This window comes from Desmodus rotundus, unplaced genomic scaffold (genome assembly GCF_022682495.2).
Source record: "Desmodus rotundus isolate HL8 unplaced genomic scaffold, HLdesRot8A.1 manual_scaffold_352, whole genome shotgun sequence".
NCBI lineage: Eukaryota > Metazoa > Chordata > Mammalia > Chiroptera > Phyllostomidae > Desmodus > Desmodus rotundus.
In genome coordinates, this window is record NW_026527426.1 from 216 (window position 1) to 14,156 (window position 13,941).

General features: G+C 62.5%; 2 protein-coding genes across 2 annotated transcripts; both read left to right on the forward strand.

Annotated features, from left to right (window-relative positions):
• Window positions 1-2,127: 2,127 nt before the first annotated feature.
• Window positions 2,128-4,498, forward strand: LOC112304000 (testis-specific Y-encoded protein 1). Its single transcript, XM_053917848.2, has 6 exons — window positions 2,128-2,208; window positions 2,563-2,758; window positions 3,652-3,749; window positions 3,915-4,026; window positions 4,140-4,285; window positions 4,385-4,498. Exons 1-6 carry the CDS (start codon window positions 2,128-2,130, stop codon window positions 4,493-4,495), a joined length of 744 nt encoding a protein of 247 aa, XP_053773823.1. The 3' UTR covers window positions 4,496-4,498.
• A 7,370-nt stretch (window positions 4,499-11,868) lies between these two features.
• On the forward strand, window positions 11,869-13,941 carry LOC128780109 (testis-specific Y-encoded protein 1-like). Its single transcript, XM_053917849.2, has 5 exons — window positions 11,869-12,202; window positions 13,095-13,192; window positions 13,358-13,469; window positions 13,583-13,728; window positions 13,828-13,941. Exons 1-5 carry the CDS (start codon window positions 11,869-11,871, stop codon window positions 13,936-13,938), a joined length of 801 nt encoding a protein of 266 aa, XP_053773824.2. The 3' UTR covers window positions 13,939-13,941.

Consider the following 13,941-nt stretch of genomic DNA (forward strand, 5'->3'; position numbering starts at 1 on the left):
TTACACAGGGCACAGGCCAGGGTGAGGGACCCTGTGGTTGGGCTCTTCGATCCGCATGCAATGTGCAAATCACCCACAAATGCACTCTGTGCGGTGTTCGGATTCATTTGAGACGAGGAGCAAAGAAGCACATGGACTGCACATCTTAGAGCGTAGATTGCGCGCACAGCTTTCCGGAATTCGAGACTCGGGCAATGTTTGAGTGATTCGGGGACGAGCCCGGCCATCAACCATCCCCGCTGGGGATCTCTCCCCTACGTGGGAGTGAGGGTTAGTTACTCCGTCCACCCTGGGTGACACAGGGAAGCCCGAGGGTTTGGCGAGCTGGGCCAGGCAGGACGGGCCCCTCCCAGTCAGCGGCCGATGGCCCTGCGGGCTTTTGCTCCTGCACGCAGAAGGAATGCAATCCTGCCTACGATACGGGTTCTCTGGAGGGTGGTCCAGATGTTGCCCAGTCTGCAAGCCCCACGGCTGACCCCCACCCCTTACTTGCAGCCCAGCCGACCCCCCGGCACAGGTGCAACCCTCATAATGGCCATGTGATGACAGGTCCACCCATACCACCACCCTCACGGAAGGCCATCTCATTTTCCCACTGGCAGAATCAAGCCGAACATCCTGGGGTGGAGTGCACACAGCAGGCTACCCAGTGACACCGCAAGGTGTTTCAGCCTCTGTGCACTCTCCTTGCTTGAACGGCTGCACCTTCACTTGACAGGAACGTCAACTTTGGTTTCCGGGGTGTGCCCCACCGTTGCACATTCTGCTTCAGTGTGCAAGACCTCCGTGCGCTGACACGGATTTCCACGTCTCCCTTTGGTGTGACTGAGTGCTGCGTGGCGCTGCCCCGGGCACCTGCTTGCACACAGCAGGGCCTGAGCAGCCTCCCGGGCCGGCCACCACACACCTCACACTCCTACTCCTGCACCCTTCCCTGGAAACCTACCCCACAGCCTGGCGTTGGCTCTGCCCGTGAACTCCCTTGGTTCCCGTTACTCGCCCTGCCGCTCCCGGTAGCGGTGGAGCCCACCGGCCCCGGGCACCAGTCCCCTGCGACGAACGGGTTAGATGTCCGTGAGCAAGGGCAGATTTTCGAGAGCAGGGGCGCGTGAGAAATGCAGGGTAGCTGAAGAGAGGGGGACATACCGGTCACGAACCCCTTGCCTTCACTCCTGCTCTCAGAGGGCCAGCAGGCCTTAGTTTCTTTCAGCAACGCAGCCTGAAATGGGGACACCTGGGGCCCATCTTTCCCTTAGCGAAGCAGGGTAGAAAGAGTTGGCGACGCAGAGTTCCCAACGGCATTCCCACACCTGAACGGGTCACTGGGGCAGAGGGCCAGATGGGTGCTGTGTGAAACGCAGCAACCCCCGTAAGAAGGAGCTGCCTTGCCTACTTAAGGCAGCGTGTTGCTGTAGCTCACTGGAATCCCCAGGTGGGGAGGGGACAGAGAGCCGGGCGCAAGGACAGACAGGGAGCGGGACTGAAAGAGGGAACAGGGAGAAGGTGACACATGGACAGAAAGACTGAATGCACCCTTTGCTTGGCTCTTTGCCCTCTTGAAGGGAGGCCAGAGTCTTCTTCTGGCACGGGCTTTCCCTCTGGCTGGCCCCGGCCCCTTGCAGGGGCTGTCCTCCCAGGAATAGCCTCTGCTCCCAGGACGCGCGTCCCTGTGCCTCTCTCCCTTGGTTTACCCAGGGACCCTGGGAAGGTGCCATGGAGAGGTGAAGAGGTAGTGAGCAGCTCTAGTTAGCACCTGCAGGAAACACACAGCAGACGGCCACGGCCAGGGAAGGGCCGCAAAAGGTCAGAGAGTGAACTTCGTGGGCACCGCCTTGATGCGAGAGAGGGTTAGCTGCGCAAGGGAGGGGGCTGACAGGCGGGACTAGGAGTGTGCCGCTCAGGGGAGCCTCGGTTGGAGGACCCCAGAGGAGGCGAGCAGGCTGGGCGTGGCTGACAGCCCGCTCCTTGATCCCTGGTCTTCCTCTCCACTAGGGGGCGACTGAAAGGTACAGGCGCGCGCGCGGGATCCCGCCAGAACCTGGGGTCGCCAGGGCCCCAGGAATGCTGACAGAGCAGGGATAAGGGCGGTGCCCCCTTGGCAGCTGCCCGGCCGCCGAGCCCGCAGACATGGCGAGTCCTGCTGGGCACGCAATCGGCGGTGCATCGTGCGCTATGGGGGTGACCACAGCCCCTGCCAGGGCCCTCCAGGTGACAGGGCTGCCGGGGTGCCGAGGCAGTGCAGCACGAGGGGACCGTGGCGGCCGCCGGGGGGTGGCGTTGGGGGCCAGGTGGCGGAGGGCTGGCCAAGGATCGCTACAAGGGAAGGGCGAATGCTATGCAGAAGCCCAGGCCCTCAGAGCCTGCTGGAGGGGGCGAGCCTGGCTGGGTGGAGGGTGGCGCTGCGGGCGGGGTTGGTGCTGGACATGCGGGGTCTCGTGCAGGTGCTGGAAGTGGGGGCAGGAGGCCAGAAGTCGGCTGCAGAAGAGGCCCCATTAAGGGCCGAGGAGAAGCCAGGTGGGAGCAGCGCGCGGCCCGCCACTGGAGGTGCTGGAGGCCCTGCAGTGGCAGCTGAGCGCCGAGAGTGCCCGAGGCCGCAGGGACTACCTTGCTGTGAAGCTGGCCACGGCCCAGCGGCGGAAGCCCATTCTGGAGCGTAGGCGGAGCGTCATCCAGCGCATCCCCGGTTTCTGGGCCAAAGCCATATCCTTCCCCGTGCTGTGTGTGGTGGTGGTTGGCATGGTGGAGGAGGACGGCTGTGGTGAGAGGGCGAGGAGGAGGGTCCGGGCTTGTGAGGGGGGTTGTGCGCGGAGGACAGAGCCTGGCACCTGCAGAGGCATAGGAAGACAGGGGAGAGGGGCCGTGGCGGGTGATGGGAGGCATGGAGAGGGAGGGCCGGGCAGGGAGGGAAGGGCTGTCTCTGGCCGTCAGAGCAGAAGGTGTGGGCACCAGCCACCATTCCCGCGCTGCAGATATCCGGGGCGCATTGCTACAACCCAAGAGCCCAGAGGAGAGCTTTGCCCAGGGGGCTCGGGGAAGGAGACACGTGGCCCGCGCCCACCTCCCTGATGCCTTCCTTCCCGTGTTCTTGTCAGACGGCAGGTCCCAAGAAGGTTTGGGGGCAGGCCACAGAGCCTGTTCCCACCCTCCTTCCCTAGGCACACCCAGGCGAGCCTCTCCGGGCACGTGCACACACACAGACGCGCAGACACACCCTTTTGGTGGCAAGCCGCCTGTTTGGGGGAGTTCCAAAGGGGAACGCTGCCTTCCTGCAGCGCAGGGGTGTCTGGAAACGACTGCGTGGTGACACGGTCTCTGCGGAACAGGCGCACTGCTTTCTCTGGGACCCCAAGGGACAGGGAAAGGGCACGGGCAGAGGACCTCAGCGCTGAGTCCTCTGCGCCAGCACAGCCTCCCGAAGGGCTGGTGTCTGGGAAGGAGTGGAGGGGGCGCCTGCCGTCGCAGTGCAGGCAGCCTCAGGAGAACATGAGCCCAGAGGTAGCAGACTGGGGAGCCAGTGTGAGTAAAGGCAGTCGGGGAGGGCACAGCAAGAGGGCACACGTGCGGAGTCCAGGTGGGAGGGCCTCGGCAGTCTCTGTTTCGGGTTCAGTCGAAATCCGTGGCTCTCAGCTGTGCGTGGCCTTGGCTCTGAAGGCTTCTTGACCAAAGAGCAGATTCAGAACCACCCCCAGATATCAGCCATCATCAGTGACCAAGACGAAGACATGCTTGAGTACTTGCTCACTGTGGAGGTCAGACTGGGGTGGCAGAGGGGCAGTCAGGTGTGGGGGGCCTGGGCTCCAGGCGGGAGTGGTCCGAGCACAGGGAGGAAGGGAGGGGGAGGCGGGTGCTTCCCGCCAGCAGGCAAAGTCAGGCAGCTGGGTCAGATGACACCTGCGCCCACCACGTCTCCACAGGTGCAGGAACTGGTTGGTCCGAAGCACCGCTGCAGGCTGAAGTTCTTCTTTCGGAGCAACCCCTACTTCCTGAATGAAGTGATCATCAAGGAGTACCATGTGAGCCTTGCAGGTGAGGTGGGGTTGCTGGACTCGGGTGTGGGAGGGCAAGGAGAAGGGGTGGGGTGGGAGACCGGTGTGGACACCGGGCAGTAGGAAAGCACACAGGCAGGTCCTTCGCTTCAGGCTATCGGGCCACTCGTTCCACTGCCGTCGACTGGTTCTGGGACTATGAACGCGGAGTTCCCAGCCGCAGGCAGGACACAAGCAGCGTCAACCTCTTCAACTGGCTGTCAGAGCACAGTCTTCCTGGCTCGGGCAAGATTGCTGAGGTGAGGCTGCACTGGCCATGGTCAGAAAGGGCGATGCTGGAGGCCCCGGGGTGTTTGGAGCTGTCAGGGACAGTGCTTGCAGGGGCTGTTTCATTTCAGCTCATAAGTGAGGACCTGTGGCCCAGTCCCCTGAGGCACTACCTCAGGGGTACAAAGGCCCCACTGGAGGGAGCTGCAAGAGGACCCGTTGCCGAGGAGCCCAGGGGCTAGGCGTTCCCAGGTCAGTCAGTGGTTGCACCCAGGAGACTCCTCTGAGAAACAGCAGGGAAAAGTCAAGCTCAGGACATCTGGACGTTCCCCAGGGCCCCACGTGGTCCGCGGGGATATTTCAAAGGGCAGGGGCCGGCCCCTGTGCCAAGGGAGTGCTTACCCAAAGCGGGATACTTTAACACGTTTCTGCGATTCCCTGTCTCTGGCAATTTGGGCGCCCCCCTACCGGGGCCCGGAAGCACTCAGTGGGCCGCCGTACCGCGCGCCCCCTCCCCAGCTCTCCACACAAACTTGTACGCAGCCATGCTGCACCTGCTCTGCAGCCTGTGGCCCGGGGTCCCTGTCTAAGCCCAGGGCTCCTTCAGCCGATCCCACCTACCTTCTGGTGGCCTCAGGCTCCAGGCAGCACGCTTTTCACGTCCTGGGGCCTCTCAGGGCACGGTGCAATGACTGGGGACACCATGGGTCACAGAGTGGCCCGAGACACCACCATTGGGTGGTGTGCCCCTGCCGCTGAGTGCGCGACTGGGCATTCTTGTTGGGGTGAGAGTCTCGGGGGGGCAGTCCAGAGCATGCGGTGAAGAGGGCAGACCATGCAACCGGCCAGGGAGGACACGGCCTGGGCGCGGTCTTCCCGCGCCAGTGATGGCCGAAGGATTCTGTGTGGTTTTCCCGCACAGGAACAAAGGCTGCCCCGGGGATCGCCTGTGGATGTGGACGCACAGACAGATGGCACCGTGTGCCTGAGTGACGGGGAAAGACACATAAAGGTCTCAGCAGTGCTTCCGCCTCTGTGTCTTTTGTAGCCGGGTCACGCGCCACTCTTAAGCACAAGGGCCGCGCCCCCATTCACACATCCAGTGCACGTGGAATCCTGCCCACGGTCCCATCTCTGACTGGAGGAGATGTGTGATGAGCAGGCCGGGCAGGGCCTGCAGACTCCCTTGCCCCATCACGGCCCCGTCCATGCCACCTTACGACTTCAGCAACCTGTTTCCTCACCCAAGCAGCTCCAGCTCAGGGTCATGAGCCAGAATCCAGATAGGGTCCTGTCAGTGTACTTTGGGCTTGTCCATCTGTATAGTTGCCGTGCTCCCAACACCTGCTGCTACGTAGTTCCTCGACTGAGGACGAAGTTTATGCAGCGGGTAGGCTGCATGTGTGCACTCAGGGACTCCCCAGGCGCCTTCCTTTGCCTCTGCTTGTAAATGGGCACTTGATGTGACAGAGAGTGTCGGGCTCCGGGCTCCGAGGTGCAGTCGCAGATAAGAGGATCTGCTTCAGTTCTGCCCGGAGGGGACGCTTTCGTGTTCCTGTAGGATGAGTGTCAGGAATCCATGCCCCAGGGCTGAGGGCGGAGGCAGCGCTGAAATGTTTGATCTGGAGGACCTCATGCAGCTGACTGAGGTGAGGTGAGGGAATGAAGTGTTGGTGGAAGGGGACATGGTGGCCTTGGAGTAGGGCTGTGGTTGTTCCCCGTAATGAAGGGGAGGGCGATGCCTGGAAGTGTAGCAGTGTGCAGATAGGGAGTTCCGGTGGGAGTAGGAGTAAGTCTACGGGGTAGGGGGTGGGAGGCGGGTAAGTGGTGCAGAAGGAGGATTCCGAGGACGAGCAGGGAGGCAAAGATGGAAGAGCGGGGTGAGGCCGTTGGGCAGAAGCCGAAGGCATGGAGGAGGAAGCGCTTGCGGAGGAGGCTTGTGGAGAAGGGCCTGTGAGAAGGAGGGAAGTGCACCTTGGGGGACTTGGTGCAGGAGGGGCTGGTAGTTGGGGAAGAGGTTGTGCCCGAGGTGACGGTGGTAAGGAAGGAGTTAGCACTGGATGTGTGGTTGGTTCATGTGGGGGAGGGTCTTTGGAAATGTGTCAGCAGAGGAACAGCTGGGGGGTGGGAGAGGAGATCTGGAGGTAGGGAGCGAGCAGGCAGGTGCTGGTAAAATAGCAATCAGTGTGGGAGGAGGAACAGAACGCCCAGGAGGGGAAACGAGAGAGAGAGGAGCTGTGGAAGCTTAGGGGTTGGGGGAAGAAGCGGGAATGCGGGTCCGGGTGTTACAGGAGCTGGTGTTGCGCGCGCAGAAGGAGGTGGTGGCGGAAGACCACCTGAAGACGATGAGGAGCCTGAGGTCCAAACACGGACCTTAGAGGGCTGAGCAGTGCGAGCAAGAGCAGCGACCAGAGCGTGGACAGGTGGAAGTGGCAACGTTGGTGCCGAAGTGGATGACTTCATGCGAGTGGGACAGTTTTGGCCTAGGGCGAAGTGCTGGTGGCAAGGAAGGATGTCTGGTGGAATCTGCAAGTGTGGAGGGAGGAGGTGGTGACTGAAGAGCAGTTGCTGGAGGAGGCGCAGCTTGTGCTGCAGTAGGGAGCCAAGAAGGAGTAGCAGTGAGAGAAGCGTAGGGCCTGCAAGTGGAAGCGGTGGTAGGGGGAGAGAGTTTTCAAGAGCTAGAAGTGAGAAGAAGGCAGGACGAGTAGAGGCTCACACTCTGTTTGTGGAAGGAGTGGGGTAACACGAAGTTCTGCTGAGGGAGAGCAGGGACGGGCAGAATCACCCTGAGGAGAGGCTGCAGGGGCAATTGGTTGCTGGGGGACAGCTGGTGCGGGAGAGCGGCGGGACCCACCGGGAGACCGGCGGGTGGAGGGTCCCGAGGGCGGGGCCCAGGCCAAAGCACATTGGCTAGGCCAGCACTCACCGAAACAGGAGCAGGCTGGGCCTTGACCCATGGGGCCCTGCACCTGGACGCCACTGGAGCCTCCAGGGGCGCTGCAGGCGGAGATGGAGCCCTTGAATGAGCGAGCCAGCAGGGCCTTCTCTGGGTTCGAGTGTGGGGCTTCTTAGAGGAGAAAGTCCCACCTGGAACTCAGAAGCAACGTCCATCAGCGCACGTGTGCATTCTGGGCCGAAGCGCAGTCCTCGGGGCCGCACCGCAGGGACTACAAGGTGCCAGAGCAGGGCCCGGAGTAAGGCATCAGCGGGCTTACTTTGCAAAGGATACGGGCATTTTCCAGAAGGGCTCCGGAGCTCCCACATGGTGCAGAAGAGCTCAGGGTGGGCACCACAGGCAGATGCAGAGCTTTGAGGGCATGCCTCATCTCCATGGAAACAGTGCAGTCCAGACCAGGACACACACCGAGGCTCGTACTGCACAGGTTCTTGTGTGAGTAAGGCTGCAGGAGGGCGCCTTGAGGTTCCACATGCTCAGTCAGAGGCAGGAGTGTGTGGCGTGATGAAGAGGAGGCTCGGCTGCCCATGGGGGCTCTGAGGGCCAGGAACCCCCCTCTCGGGAGCAACAGGAATGGAGCAAAGGAGAGCCACCGTAGGCTCCGTTGCCCTGTGAGGACAAGGCATGGGCCTAGGGGGAAAACGGAGGTGATGCGATGGCACTCTGTTCTCCAGAAACACTGCATTTCCTAGCCGCTCCCTGCTCAGGACCCTGCCTGCAGGCTCCTTGACCTAGAGCAGTTTGTCAAGCACTTAGAGCTGTCCGCCATGATCAGGGAGCGAGAAAAAGAACACGGGGAAACCTCATGATCGATCTGAAGGTGAGGCTGGGTAGAGCAAGGCGGGGCAGGGAGGGAGCTGGGGAGGATCAGCCGCCGTGCCCGGGAACAGGACATGGCACGCACCTGGAGTGAGATTCCTCCCTGGGCGCCCACTCTTCCCAGCAGGTGGATAAAGGCGGTGAGCGAGGCCAGACCCTGCTCTTGTTTGGCACTTGGTCCCACTTCCTCTGTGATGTGATTGTGAAGCCGTATGTCAGTAGGCTCCCTGACATCCTGATATTTGCAGGATCCCCGCATGGCTGGCAGAAGCCGGCGGGTTGAACTTGTTGCAGGCGGCCCTCTTTCCAGCTGCCTTTCTTCCTGACGGTCTAGGCTGTCCGTTTGCCGGGCCACTCGGTGGCGTGAGCATGACCAATGAGAGGCCTCCAGCCTCTCCGCTGGAGGCAGCGCTAGGACCCGCGCCAGCACCCAGCGGTGCTGGACCCACCGCTAGGGCAGCCCTAAGGACGTGCGGCCGTAGTCCTCACTGCTGTCGTTCCCCATCCCAGAGCTTGGCCGGGGGGAGGCGGCGGGGGGCGGGGGGGGGGGGGGTGGGGTGCTGGCGGGATTGCGGAGGTCAGGCCTCCCTGGCAATGCCGGGAAAATCCTTGGTGTGTGAGCCAGCAGTCTAGGATTTGGGTGAGAGCTCGGCCCCGGCCCCTCACCTTTTCTGTTTCTTCTGCAAGTGGGTCTGCCGTGGACTGTGGCCCAATCCTCTGCAGTCCTGTGTGAGGAAGCTGGCGGCAGGAGAAGCGCAGGAGAAAGGGCAGCTTGGCGAGGAGACCACCCTTGGCAGGGCACTCTGCGGAGGAGTGACCCACAGATGGGCCATTTCATTCTTCCCTGGACCCGTCGAGACAGGGAGGACTAAAGCCCAGGACCCCAGGTCTCCAGGCCATCAGGGTAAGACGGGAAGCCCGGAGCGGGCCTCCGTTCCATTGCAAACGGCAGCCTGCACCACTTCGTTGGTGCAGTAGAAAGCGGGTTCTGTCTGGCGAAGCCCGCCTTGGACGAAGGACCGTGCGTGCCCAGAGTATCTCCGCACTCATACTGCTGCGGTGACTCCGCTACCCTGACCTCCCATTCCAGGCCAACCACCCCACCCTGCGGCCCACCTTCCACCCCTTGATCGGTGGCCTGCACAATGCTCTTGCCACCTCCACTCCCACACATGTGTAGGAAGCATGAGAGGTTCCTCGAGTCCCTCCTGTGCCCCCTTCAGATCCTCACAGCCATCGCGGGCATGCTTCTGGGCCTCCTGCGCCCTCCACCACCACGGAACCCTGGTCATTGTGGAGGAAAGTGTTGAACACAAGGGTGCAGGGCATCGAAGAGGTCTGCGCTGCAGGTGCCATGCTCTCTCATTCCTAGAGGCTTGCACCTTTGTGAAAGACATTTCGCCCTCGGGGCTCCTGTTAGTTACACAGGGCACAGGCCAGGGTGAGGGACCCTGTGGTTGGGCTCTTCGATCCGCATGCAATGTGCAAATCACCCACAAATGCACTCTGTGCGGTGTTCGGATTCATTTGAGACGAGGAGCAAAGAAGCACATGGACTGCACATCTTAGAGCGTAGATTGCGCGCACAGCTTTCCGGGAATTCGAGACTCGGGCAATGTTTGAGTGATTCGGGGACGAGCCCGGCCATCAACATCCCCGCTGGGGATCTCTCCCCTACGTGGGAGTGAGGGTTAGTTACTCCGTCCACCCTGGGTGACACAGGGAAGCCCGAGGGTTTGGCGAGCTGGGCCAGGCAGGACGGGCCCCTCCCAGTCAGCGGCCGATGGCCCTGCGGGCTTTTGCTCCTGCACGCAGAAGGAATGCAATCCTGCCTACGATACGGGTTCTCTGGAGGGTGGTCCAGATGTTGCCCAGTCTGCAAGCCCCACGGCTGACCCCCACCCCTTACTTGCAGCCCAGCCGACCCCCCGGCACAGGTGCAACCCTCATAATGGCCATGTGATGACAGGTCCACCCATACCACCACCCTCACGGAAGGCCATCTCATTTTCCCACTGGCAGAATCAAGCCGAACATCCTGGGGTGGAGTGCACACAGCAGGCTACCCAGTGACACCGCAAGGTGTTTCAGCCTCTGTGCACTCTCCTTGCTTGAACGGCTGCACCTTCACTTGACAGGAACGTCAACTTTGGTTTCCGGGGTGTGCCCCACCGTTGCACATTCTGCTTCAGTGTGCAAGACCTCCGTGCGCTGACACGGATTTCCACGTCTCCCTTTGGTGTGACTGAGTGCTGCGTGGCGCTGCCCCGGGCACCTGCTTGCACACAGAAGGGCCTGAGCAGCCTCCCGGGCCGGCCACCACACACCTCACACTCCTACTCCTGCACCCTTCCCTGGAAACCTACCCCACAGCCTGGCGTTGGCTCTGCCCGTGAACTCCCTTGGTTCCCGTTACTCGCCCTGCCGCTCCCGGTAGCGGTGGAGCCCACCGGCCCCGGGCACCAGTCCCCTGCGACGAACGGGTTAGATGTCCGTGAGCAAGGGCAGATTTTCGAGAGCAGGGGCGCGTGAGAAATGCAGGGTAGCTGAAGAGAGGGGGACATACCGGTCACGAACCCCTTGCCTTCACTCCTGCTCTCAGAGGGCCAGCAGGCCTTAGTTTCTTTCAGCAACGCAGCCTGAAATGGGGACACCTGGGGCCCATCTTTCCCTTAGCGAAGCAGGGTAGAAAGAGTTGGCGACGCAGAGTTCCCAACGGCATTCCCACACCTGAACGGGTCACTGGGGCAGAGGGCCAGATGGGTGCTGTGTGAAACGCAGCAACCCCGTAAGAAGGAGCTGCCTTGCCTACTTAAGGCAGCGTGTTGCTGTAGCTCACTGGAATCCCCAGGTGGGGAGGGGACAGAGAGCCGGGCGCAAGGACAGACAGGGAGCGGGACTGAAAGAGGGAACAGGGAGAAGGTGACACATGGACAGAAAGACTGAATGCACCCTTTGCTTGGCTCTTTGCCCTCTTGAAGGGAGGCCAGAGTCTTCTTCTGGCACGGGCTTTCCCTCTGGCTGGCCCCGGCCCCTTGCAGGGGCTGTCCTCCCAGGAATAGCCTCTGCTCCCAGGACGCGCGTCCCTGTGCCTCTCTCCCTTGGTTTACCCAGGGACCCTGGGAAGGTGCCATGGAGAGGTGAAGAGGTAGTGAGCAGCTCTAGTTAGCACCTGCAGGAAACACACAGCAGACGGCCACGGCCAGGGAAGGGCCGCAAAAGGTCAGAGAGTGAACTTCGTGGGCACCGCCTTGATGCGAGAGAGGGTTAGCTGCGCAAGGGAGGGGGCTGACAGGCGGGACTAGGAGTGTGCCGCTCAGGGGAGCCTCGGTTGGAGGACCCCAGAGGAGGCGAGCAGGCTGGGCGTGGCTGACAGCCCGCTCCTTGATCCCTGGTCTTCCTCTCCACTAGGGGGCGACTGAAAGGTACAGGCGCGCGCGCGGGATCCCGCCAGAACCTGGGGTCGCCAGGGCCCCAGGAATGCTGACAGAGCAGGGATAAGGGCGGTGCCCCTTGGCAGCTGCCCGGCCGCCGAGCCCGCAGACATGGCGAGTCCTGCTGGGCACGCAATCGGCGGTGCATCGTGCGCTATGGGGGTGACCACAGCCCCTGCCAGGGCCCTCCAGGTGACAGGGCTGCCGGGGTGCCGAGGCAGTGCAGCACGAGGGGACCGTGGCGGCCGCCGGGGGTGGCGTTGGGGGCCAGGTGGCGGAGGGCTGGCCAAGGATCGCTACAAGGGAAGGGCGAATGCTATGCAGAAGCCCAGGCCCTCAGAGCCTGCTGGAGGGGGCGAGCCTGGCTGGGTGGAGGGTGGCGCTGCGGGCGGGGTTGGTGCTGGACATGCGGGGTCTCGTGCAGGTGCTGGAAGTGGGGGCAGGAGGCCAGAAGTCGGCTGCAGAAGAGGCCCCATTAAGGGCCGAGGAGAAGCCAGGTGGGAGCAGCGCGCGGCCGCCACTGGAGGTGCTGGAGGCCCTGCAGTGGCAGCTGAGCGCCGAGAGTGCCCGAGGCCGCAGGGACTACCTTGCTGTGAAGCTGGCCACGGCCCAGCGGCGGAAGCCCATTCTGGAGCGTAGGCGGAGCGTCATCCAGCGCATCCCCGGTTTCTGGGCCAAAGCCATATCCTTCCCCGTGCTGTGTGTGGTGGTGGTTGGCATGGTGGAGGAGGACGGCTGTGGTGAGAGGGCGAGGAGGAGGGTCCGGGCTTGTGAGGGGGTTGTGCGCGGAGGACAGAGCCTGGCACCTGCAGAGGCATAGGAAGACAGGGGAGAGGGGCCGTGGCGGGTGATGGGAGGCATGGAGAGGGAGGGCCGGGCAGGGAGGGAAGGGCTGTCTCTGGCCGTCAGAGCAGAAGGTGTGGGCACCAGCCACCATTCCCGCGCTGCAGATATCCGGGGCGCATTGCTACAACCCAAGAGCCCAGAGGAGAGCTTTGCCCAGGGGGCTCGGGGAAGGAGACACGTGGCCCGCGCCCACCTCCCTGATGCCTTCCTTCCCGTGTTCTTGTCAGACGGCAGGTCCCAAGAAGGTTTGGGGGCAGGCCACAGAGCCTGTTCCCACCCTCCTTCCCTAGGCACACCCAGGCGAGCCTCTCCGGGCACGTGCACACACACAGACGCGCAGACACACCCTTTTGGTGGCAAGCCGCCTGTTTGGGGGAGTTCCAAAGGGGAACGCTGCCTTCCTGCAGCGCAGGGGTGTCTGGAAACGACTGCGTGGTGACACGGTCTCTGCGGAACAGGCGCACTGCTTTCTCTGGGACCCCAAGGGACAGGGAAAGGGCACGGGCAGAGGACCTCAGCGCTGAGTCCTCTGCGCCAGCACAGCCTCCCGAAGGGCTGGTGTCTGGGAAGGAGTGGAGGGGGCGCCTGCCGTCGCAGTGCAGGCAGCCTCAGGAGAACATGAGCCCAGAGGTAGCAGACTGGGGAGCCAGTGTGAGTAAAGGCAGTCGGGGAGGGCACAGCAAGAGGGCACACGTGCGGAGTCCAGGTGGGAGGGCCTCGGCAGTCTCTGTTTCGGGTTCAGTCGAAATCCGTGGCTCTCAGCTGTGCGTGGCCTTGGCTCTGAAGGCTTCTTGACCAAAGAGCAGATTCAGAACCACCCCCAGATATCAGCCATCATCAGTGACCAAGACGAAGACATGCTTGAGTACTTGCTCACTGTGGAGGTCAGACTGGGGTGGCAGAGGGGCAGTCAGGTGTGGGGGGCCTGGGCTCCAGGCGGGAGTGGTCCGAGCACAGGGAGGAAGGGAGGGGGAGGCGGGTGCTTCCCGCCAGCAGGCAAAGTCAGGCAGCTGGGTCAGATGACACCTGCGCCCACCACGTCTCCACAGGTGCAGGAACTGGTTGGTCCGAAGCACCGCTGCAGGCTGAAGTTCTTCTTTCGGAGCAACCCCTACTTCCTGAATGAAGTGATCATCAAGGAGTACCATGTGAGCCTTGCAGGTGAGGTGGGGTTGCTGGACTCGGGTGTGGGAGGGCAAGGAGAAGGGGTGGGGTGGGAGACCGGTGTGGACACCGGGCAGTAGGAAAGCACACAGGCAGGTCCTTCGCTTCAGGCTATCGGGCCACTCGTTCCACTGCCGTCGACTGGTTCTGGGACTATGAACGCGGAGTTCCCAGCCGCAGGCAGGACACAAGCAGCGTCAACCTCTTCAACTGGCTGTCAGAGCACAGTCTTCCTGGCTCGGGCAAGATTGCTGAGGTGAGGCTGCACTGGCCATGGTCAGAAAGGGCGATGCTGGAGGCCCCGGGGTGTTTGGAGCTGTCAGGGACAGTGCTTGCAGGGGCTGTTTCATTTCAGCTCATAAGTGAGGACCTGTGGCCCAGTCCCCTGAGGCACTACCTCAGGGGTACAAAGGCCCCACTGGAGGGAGCTGCAAGAGGACCCGTTGCCGAGGAGCCCAGGGGCTAGGCG

Coding starts and splice junctions, on each gene's coding strand:
- LOC128780109 (XM_053917849.2), top strand. CDS start 11,869: ATGCGGGGTCTCGTGCAGGTGCTGGAAGTGGGGGCAGGAGGCCAGAAG. Junction 12,203..13,094: donor GGTGGAGGAGGACGGCTGTG/GTGAGAGGGCGA, acceptor TTGGCTCTGAAG/GCTTCTTGACCAAAGAGCAG. Junction 13,193..13,357: donor AGTACTTGCTCACTGTGGAG/GTCAGACTGGGG, acceptor ACGTCTCCACAG/GTGCAGGAACTGGTTGGTCC.
- LOC112304000 (XM_053917848.2), top strand. CDS start 2,128: ATGGCGAGTCCTGCTGGGCACGCAATCGGCGGTGCATCGTGCGCTATG. Junction 2,759..3,651: donor GGTGGAGGAGGACGGCTGTG/GTGAGAGGGCGA, acceptor TTGGCTCTGAAG/GCTTCTTGACCAAAGAGCAG. Junction 4,027..4,139: donor GTACCATGTGAGCCTTGCAG/GTGAGGTGGGGT, acceptor CCTTCGCTTCAG/GCTATCGGGCCACTCGTTCC.